At 50.3% G+C, this 8,507-nt stretch overlaps 1 protein-coding gene across 7 annotated transcripts in view; it reads left to right on the top strand.

Moving 5' to 3' along the window:
* Positions 1-332: 332 nt before the first annotated feature.
* Positions 333-8,507, top strand: part of SEPTIN11 (septin 11) — an 87,422-nt gene continuing 79,247 nt past the window's right edge. For all 7 annotated transcript variants that reach the window (XM_044224628.1, XM_044224624.1, XM_044224622.1 and 4 more), the window contains exon 1: positions 333-447. In XM_044224628.1, coding sequence (XP_044080563.1) covers positions 421-447 — 27 coding nt within the window. In that variant the 5' untranslated portion in view covers positions 333-420. The remainder of the gene's footprint in view (positions 448-8,507) is intronic.

Genomic DNA, 8,507 nt, shown 5'->3' with positions numbered 1-8,507 from the left:
CGGCACGTGGTGGCCCGGGGGGTGGCGGCCGGAGTCCGGGCTGGGGGAGGGTCGGCGGCAGCGCAGAGGGCGGTCCGGGGGTCCCCGGCTTTGGCGAGGGGCGAGTCCAGCGGCCGGAGCCGGCGGACCCCAGCGGCGGGCCCGCGCATCGCCCTCCCTCCCTCAGCCCGGCCCGGCGCGCGGGCTCGCACCCCTGCCGCGGGAGGCAGATGGTCCCTTCCGGGCGGGTGGCCATGTTGCTCCCATAAAGCGGGCGGGGCGGCGGCGGGGGGAGCAGAGGCGGCCGCGGCGAGCGGGAGCCGGAGCAGCCAGGGCGCAGCCGCGAGCGAGGCGCGGGGGAGGGCGCGGCCGGAGCCCGAGCAGCAGCAGCCGGCGTCGGCGGGAGCACCGGGCGCAGCCGGAGCCGGAGCCGCCGCCGCGATGGCCGTGGCCGTGGGGAGACCGTCTGTGAGTGCTGGGGCCGCGCTCCGCGTGCCCGCGGCTCCTCCGGCGCCGGGTGGTCCCCGCGTTCGGGCGGGCGCGGGTGGGGAGTAGGGGGCGCGGGCGGGGGCTCCGGGCGGGGGCTCCGGGCGGCGGCGGCTGTGGGCGTGTGCGCGGGACCGCGCGCGGGTTGGGTGCGGAGCGGAGGGCAGGGGCCCGGCGGTGTCTCCTCCGCGGTACCACCGCGTGCCGCCCGGCGCGCCCGGGTCCAGAGCCGAGCGGGAGGAAGGACCCCTTCCCCGCCTCCCTTCGGAGGGCTCCCCGGAGCCGCGCTGCCCCTGCCTCCCGCTCCGCGCGCACCTTTTCTCTCGTGACTGGAGAGACGCGCGCCGAGACGGGGTTTCCTCCGGGCTCCCGCGCCGAGGGGCCGCCGGTCCCGGGAGCTGCTCGCCCGGGCGCGCTGTCACGCGGCGCTGGAAGCGGCTCCGAGAGAAAAGGGTGGGATTTCCGCGGTGGCTTCCCCGGCGCATTGTGAGGCCTCGGGCCCCCCCAGGCACCCACCCGGCCGCCCCGGCCCTGCCCAGGATGTGGACAAAAGCCCCGGGCGCGCACACAAAGTTTGCACAAGGCGCCCTTGTCGGCCGGGTGGGAGCCCGGGGGCGGCGAAGCGAGGAGGCGGGAGCGCGGGGAGCGGGCAGGGCGGGCGCGTGGGGCGCCGGTGCCCCGAGGCTCGCAGCGCCGGAGGGACCGAGGGGACGCTCCCGCCGCCAGTCCCCGCGGCTGGGCTGCGGAACTCCGTGGCGACTCGGAGCCGGGCTTGGCGGGTGCGGGCTCAGCCCCGGCTCCGCGTCCGGTCCCCGAGGCAGGGAGGGGGAAGGGGCGGCGGCGGCCGGTCCTTTTCGTGAAAGGAGCCGAGCGGGGTGGGGACGGCGGAGTCCCCTCTATTCACCCATTTCTTTGTCGTGTTCAAAGTCCACTTCAACCGCTGGTGTCGGGAGCGCCTCGAGCGAGGTGTTTCCCGCCCTCGCGGCCCCTTTTCCGCTTCTCGTCTCTTGCCACAAGTGTGTGGCTGCGGGTGGTGGCTTGAGGGGCCTCGTGGTGACGCGCGGAAGTCGCGCAGGGATCCTGGGGGCTCTGAAGCCCCAGGAGGGCCTCGGCTCCCGAGTCCTCTCAGATGTGGCGCTTTTTGTCGCCCCCGCCCGGGGACGTTCGCGGGGACCCTGTGCGCGCGCGTTCTAACGCGGGTCGGTGGCGCCGCTGCCGCTGCCGGGGTATTTTCGAAGACGTTCCCCGAAGCGTAACTGTGGGTCTTGCCGGCGTTTTGTACTCGCACATTCAGTGACCCACGCTTGAGAATTTAGGTTTCCTCCTGCGCACGAGTTGTGCTCTTCATAGTGGTCGTGGATTACAGACTGTGCTAATCTCTTTATTTTTGCGGGCGAGGAAATTGAGGTCCAGAAAGGCCAAGTTTATCTGACTGAATTATTCCCACCCCTCTCTCCGGTCTCCACACTATACTTACTTCCAGGACACAGTTTCCAATAACTGAAATAACAATACCTACTTGAGATCATTGGAGAGTGTCTGGGAATGCAGATTTGCGAGGTGGGGGGTAGTGTTCCCTAACACCTATTGCTGGTGCATTCTTGAGGCTTGGGGGAGGTGGAAGAAATAATTTGCTGCACATTTTCTATAAATTAGTTAGTTCATATATGTCAGTTAAATGGGAACAGTGTGTGGATTTCAGATTTAGTTGTGTGGCCATAATCATATCCAGCACCAGGTCTGCCAGCCAGATGTGAGCTTAATTCCACAGAATTCTTGTGAAAGGCCTCTCTCACTCAAATCATAGGGGAAATTTTTTAAAAAGTGTATATGTAAAAGAGGAGGTAATTGCTTTCTCTGCACATTCCCTGTTGTCACTGGAATTAAGATTAAATTACAGTTTAAAAACAGAAGAGTTGGGCGCCTGGGTGGCTCAGTGGGTTAAAGCCTCTGCCTTCAGCTCCGGTTATGATCCCAGAGTCATGGGATCGAGTCCCACATCGGGTTCTCTGCTAAGCAGGGAGCCTACTTCCCCTTTCTCTCTACCTGCCTCTCTGCCTACTTGTGATCTCTGTCAAATAAATAAATAAAATCTTTAAACAAACAAACAAACAAAAAAGACTTTTTTTTGGACCGAGTTGTGGTATGAGTGATCGATTGACTATACAGAGTTGAAAAGTCTTTTCATACATTTCCAAGGAGTTGTTGAATTGTTTCACTTTGTTCATTCAGTTCTTGTCTTAAGTGGTGCCTTTACAGCCCGGATGAAGGCAAGAGTATTTCTCCAAACCCAGTTCCAAGGATCAACACTACATCCTTCATCCTAGAATTCCCTGCCCCTCCTATCCTTTATCTGTTCTCCAATTTGAATAAATGGAAGGGTGTGTTGAGAGAAGAGAATCACTCCAAAATTGGTTTGGAAATTTCCCTAGTTACTCCTTTAGAATTAGCCTTTTTTCCCCCTTGAAGTTGTTTATGCCTTTCCCATCCAGATTGCAGGAAGGTTCAGTTCAATTAATTTGCTCTCAATTTAGGTTTTCTTGAACTTGAACGTCTTAGTGTGACCTTCTAGGTAAAAAAGAGGTTTTACTAGAGGAAAGTTCTTATATGTCAGATGCAGTATTTTCTGTTTTATGAAGTGGTTATATTCAGTTATAACCTTTTAAACCTTAAGGCTCAATTCAGATGTTTCTTTTTCTTTTCTTTTCTTTTTTTGTTTTTTTAAGAGTATTTATTTATTTATTTGTCAGAGAGAGAGAGAGGGAGAACACAAGCAGGCAGAGCAGCAGGCAGAGGCAGAGAGAGAAGCAGGCTCCCCACTGAGCAAGGAGCCCGGTGCGGGACTCTATCCCAGGACCCTGGGTTCATGACCTGAGCCGAAGGCAGCAGCTTAACCAACAGAGCCACCCAGGCATCCCAATTCAGATGTTTTTAAAGTGGGTTTGTTGCCTGGACAACACAGAGGCTTCAGTTTGGTGTGATACTGTTTATTTCTGTTCTAATCTCCACCCATAGCTTCTCCATTTTCTCGTGGATGCTCTTGGTACTTGGCTCTCAGGCGACCCTGAAGCACATCTGCTGTCCCCAGGATGTAACTCATGAACAGCAAGAGCATTTCTCCCCAAGGGATGTGTCCACATTTTGGATGAGTTAGTTTTTTTGCACCCGAGTCCCAGGGCAGCTATTACCTTTATTTTAAACAGAGCATGGTAATTTACTGTACCTGGAAATTGGGCTTTATGTAGCCGATCCAGTCTCTCTTAAGGTGTGATGTTCAAGTTATAGAGTCTAGGAGGTGAAAGGGGGGTGCCTGGGTGGCTCAGTGGGTTAAGCTCTCTGCTCAGTGGGGAGCCTGCTTCCCCCTCTCTCTCTCTGCCTGCCTCTCTGCCTACTTGTGATCTCTCTCTCTCTTTCAAATAAATAAAATCTTAAAAAAAAAAAGAGGTTATTCGGTTCACCCTTTCTAAATGCAGAAAAATTTCTTACTTTATCCCTAATAGAAGGTAAACTTTTAAACTTTTCTGGTGGTGGAGCGTTTCCATGATATCCGTCAAGAAATATGTTTAATTGTTCTTTTATCTGTTGAGCCAAAAGAAACGGAAAGCCCCTCCAAAAAAAAAAAAAAAAAAAAAGGAAAGCCAAGTTCATTCGTTCACTGATGTAAAACTATTAATTGAGCACCTCCTGCATGCCAGGTACTGTACTAGGAGCCAGGGTTACAGGAGTGGACAAGAGAGAAATTCTCTTTTTACCCAGAGCTTTTATTTTCTGAGAGATTTAGTATCTACGTGTATTAAAGTGATGAACTTCAGTGGAGTATGGAAGCCGTTTAGGGAGAAAGGAAATTATGTGCCTCTTGCTGAGTCAACAGCTAAAATGCAGGTAAAGATCTCGTGGGGAATCATGGACAGTTCCTGAAGATACGGTCTGTTTTCAGCAGGAGGGTGGGGACTGACAAGGAAATGTTATAAAATTGCCAATTACATCTTGAGGTTGTAGCCCCCCATGTGGAGGGCTCTGGCTCTTTTCTCCCTAGAGAAAGATGAATGGAGCTGAGAAATGTCCAGAGGGGTGGCTGTCATCTAGGGAGAAATTTTTAAAAATTATAACTCTTTAGTAAATGTTATAAATGATACACATTGAGCCTGTATAAGCAGTTATTAAGGAATGGAGGAAGTGCTTGATGTACAGTGTTTCCTTAAACATTTTAAAAGCTGTAGTTTTTTTAATCTTTTAAAATACTTTCTTTAAAAGGGGCGCCTGGGTGGCTCAGTGGGTTAAGCCTCTGCCTTTGGCTTAGGTCATGATCTCAGGGTCCTGGGATTGAGTCCCACTTCCGGGCTGTCAGCTCAGCAGGAAGCCTGCCTCCCCCTCTCTCTCTGCCTGCCTCTCTGCCTACTTGTGATCTCTGTCAAAAACAAAATAAAACGAAACAAAAAACAACAACAAAAAAACCCCTTCTTTAAAAATGATATGTTTAGGGGCGCCTGGGTGGCTCCGTGGGTTAAGCCCCTGCCTTTGGCTCAGGTCATGATCTCAGGGTCCTGGGATCAAGCCCCGCATGGGGCTCTCTGCTCAGCAGGGAGCCTGCTTCACCCCTCTCTCTGCCTGCCTCTCTGCCGGCTTGTGGTCTCTGTCTCTGTCAAGTAAATAAATAAAATCTTTTTTAAAAAATGATATGTTTAGACAATGAAAAATAGACCCATGCAAATGATTAAAAGAATGAAACTACCCTTTTCCACCATCCTGATATCAGAGCTCCTAGATTGTTAGTGTATTTTCATCGACTGTGAGATTTACACAGATAAGCATAACCTGTCTCATATAAACTGCTACTTAGAAACCAAACTGTGTGCCTGGTAGACCTTGTGTGTTTGGACACTCATACAATGTAGGAAACAGATGCTTAGTGCTTTCAAAGGGGCCACCCTGTGTCTGTGTCCAGACAAAGGAATGAATGATATGGATGTCCTACTTTGAAGACCAGTGTTTATAGCCACCGATGATGCCACAGCTGATAATGATCTTTGGGTTTATAGTCTCTGTGGGGCAGGCTACAGTCAGAGTTTTCTCTGCCTGTGTTTCTCCTTATAGGACCTTAAACTGATTAGGGGTGGGGTGGGTAGGGGCTGTTGCTGGATTTTATAATTTATTGAAAATTCTCTTTCATAGTACTAGTTAGACCTGTCTCAGCAGGGGTCAGTGAAGCTGAACCATTATTTAAGCAAAGACCCAGAAGATCTAAAGCTTCTATCCTGTTCCCCCACTAGACCTACTTTACGATTTAATTGATACCCCCTTTGTTGTTGTTGCTGTTTTTAAAACCCAGATTGATAGAAAACTCTCTTCAACTAAACAGTACCACCCCTGACCCACACAGACCTGCTGACAGCCCATCAGTGCAACCAGTGTAAAACAGACAACTTGGGCTACGGTGATGGAGACAGGCTTCTAAAAAGAATTTGCTGGATGATGGGAAATCAAATTTGCATCATCATAGGCCTGGTCTGAGGTAGAAATCAGGAGTCTGCACTGTCACGTGACTGGAACCCCAAGGCATTTGAACCGTCTTTCTTAGGATCTGTGCCAGTGAGTGTGAGTGCCTTGTTCAAGTCAAAGGGTTGAGGGAGCTGGCCTGTGTGGCTGCGTTCTGTCCACCTGCCGACCGAGGGTGCTGTGCTCAGGGAGGCGGCAGGCTGAGGCGAAGAGGTTGGAGAGGCTTCATGCTCCAGAAAGAATGTCTTCGGTCCCCAACAAGAAGAAGCTTTGTTCATGCCCCACTCCTTTTTTTTTTTTTTCCCCCTGCATTTTAAAAGCTGTGATAAAAATATATATAACGTGAGGTGTAGGCCTCTGAGAAGAGCAGAGCTGGCAGCTGGAGGCTGGAGAAGCAGAGCTGAGACGTCTGCAGCAAAGGCTCTTGTGCTGAAGCTGGACCCTGAGATCAAAGGGAAGATGTGCGAGAATGTGCTCTCCGCCCAGCGAGCTTCCTCCTTCGTGTGGCCCTGCTGTGAGCCGCACCCTTTATCCTGAAGAAGTTGGACGCGTGTGAAGATGGACATCCCATGTACGTGGGTGACACGCAGAACCCAGCTACAGTTTCTACTCCCTGCAAATGACTAGGCCCCGAAAGTTGTAAGAGACTCTTCGATTGAATGGATGTAAAAATGCTACTTGTTAAGAACAAATTTGGTCTTGGTAACTGACCTTCATAGCTTCAGCTGAAAACTACTTGGGAAGACATTCCGTAGGGGTAGTTGCACGCATGTGCCCGTGACGCTCAGCCTCTGGGAATGTTGATAAAATTGTAAGTGATGTCAAACTCCATTCTCGAGTGAGAATTAATTCTAAGGGAATTCTGTCTGCAAAAAAATAAAGTGTCCCTGTTTGTTTTGATAATTAGTTAACATGACTTTGGGATGAATTTGTGATTTCACAATTTTTTTCTTACAGGAGTAGAATCACAATAATACAGGTAGCTTCGAAATTTAAAAAAACAAAACAGTCCTCAACAACCTGAGCACATTAGCCATTATTCTTACCTTCCTAATTCATCTGCTTCATCAGATACGGTTCTCATAGTTCCTCGTGGTGGGTGCTGACCTTATGATGCTGGGTATGGAGATGCCATCCCTGCCGCGCTCTTCAAATTTCTTGGAAGGTTGAGTAAGCGGAAGGATGAACGAGGAAGGGAAAGGATGAGTAAGGAAGGCGAGGTGGGAAAGATGCCGCCCAAAGGGACTAGCACATGCCGAGCTCTGGGTGGGAGGTGGAGCTTCTTCAGGAAATCCAGCTGTGACATCAGGGTAGGGTAGGGAGAATGCGGAGATGGGGGGAGACCAGATCATGCAGTGCATTGTTGAAGACCTGTGTATTTTCTACACGGTTTTCAGCATATTTTGTCTCCTATGCAGCCTGTGCCCCAACTTAGGATATCTCGAGATTCTTGGAATTGGTTGGTAGAAGACCTTGAAAATCTGTAGAGGATGAATTCTTTAGGGTTCAGTAGAATAGAGGAAATGAGAAAGGATAGTGGAGTTGATTCCTTTCATGACCAAATTGAGCCCTTAAGAGTAGAGGGAGTGAAGACTGAGGAAGCACCCAGAGAGGAGGGGGTCCGGTGACAACATCCCCCGCATAACTCTTCCTCTCTGGGCCTCTATACTGAGGCCTTCCTCGATGTACAACTACAAATTCTTATTTTCTTAAACATTGAAGCAACTGAGTCCTAAAGGGTAGGGAAATGGCAGGACTCCTCCTACCTTGGACTGCAAGTGTCAATCAGTGTTCTCCATAAAGAAAATTAAAAAACCCTTTGGATTCTATGAAAGTAGGAAAAAAGTCCTTTAAAAGCCAGGGTTTTCTTAAGCCTTAACACCTTTTTCATTCCCTCCATCCCTTTGTGTATCATTTCACGTCAATATAAATTTTGTGAGCCTCATTAAGGGTGCTCAGTAAATTTACTCAGACCTGCTGTTGAAAGAAAAAGGCTTAACCAAAACCCTCTGTGCATGGAAAGGCTGCCCACCATCTTGATTTTTTAATTTTTTAAAAGATGAAAGAAATCGAAGAGCACACAAATGGAAATAGAGACCATGCTCATGGATGGGAAGAACGACTGTTGTCAGAACATCCACACCACGCAGAGCAGCCTGTTGTGTAGATTCAGTGCAATCCCTATCAAGATACCAGTAGTATTTTTCACAGAACTAGAACCAAAAAATGCTTTTTTTTTTTTTTTTAAGATTTTGTTAATTTATTTGACAGAGAGACACAGTGAGAGGGAAGACAGCTGGGGGCGTGGGAGAGGGAGAAGCCGGCTTCCCACTGAGCAGGGAGTCCGACACGGGGCTCGATCCCAGGACCCTGCGATCACGAACTGAGTGGAAGGCAGCCGATTAAGGACTAAGCCACCCAGGTACTCCTAGAACAAATAATCCTAAAAGTTGTATGGAATTTAAAAATGAATAGCCAGGGCAGCCTTGAGAAAGAACAAAGCTGGAGGTATCACAATCCCAGATTTCAAGATACACTACGAAGTT

The sequence above is a fragment of the Neovison vison genome, chromosome 11 (genome assembly GCF_020171115.1).
Source record: "Neovison vison isolate M4711 chromosome 11, ASM_NN_V1, whole genome shotgun sequence".
NCBI lineage: Eukaryota > Metazoa > Chordata > Mammalia > Carnivora > Mustelidae > Neogale > Neogale vison.
This window is presented reverse-complemented; position numbering and strand designations above follow the sequence as displayed.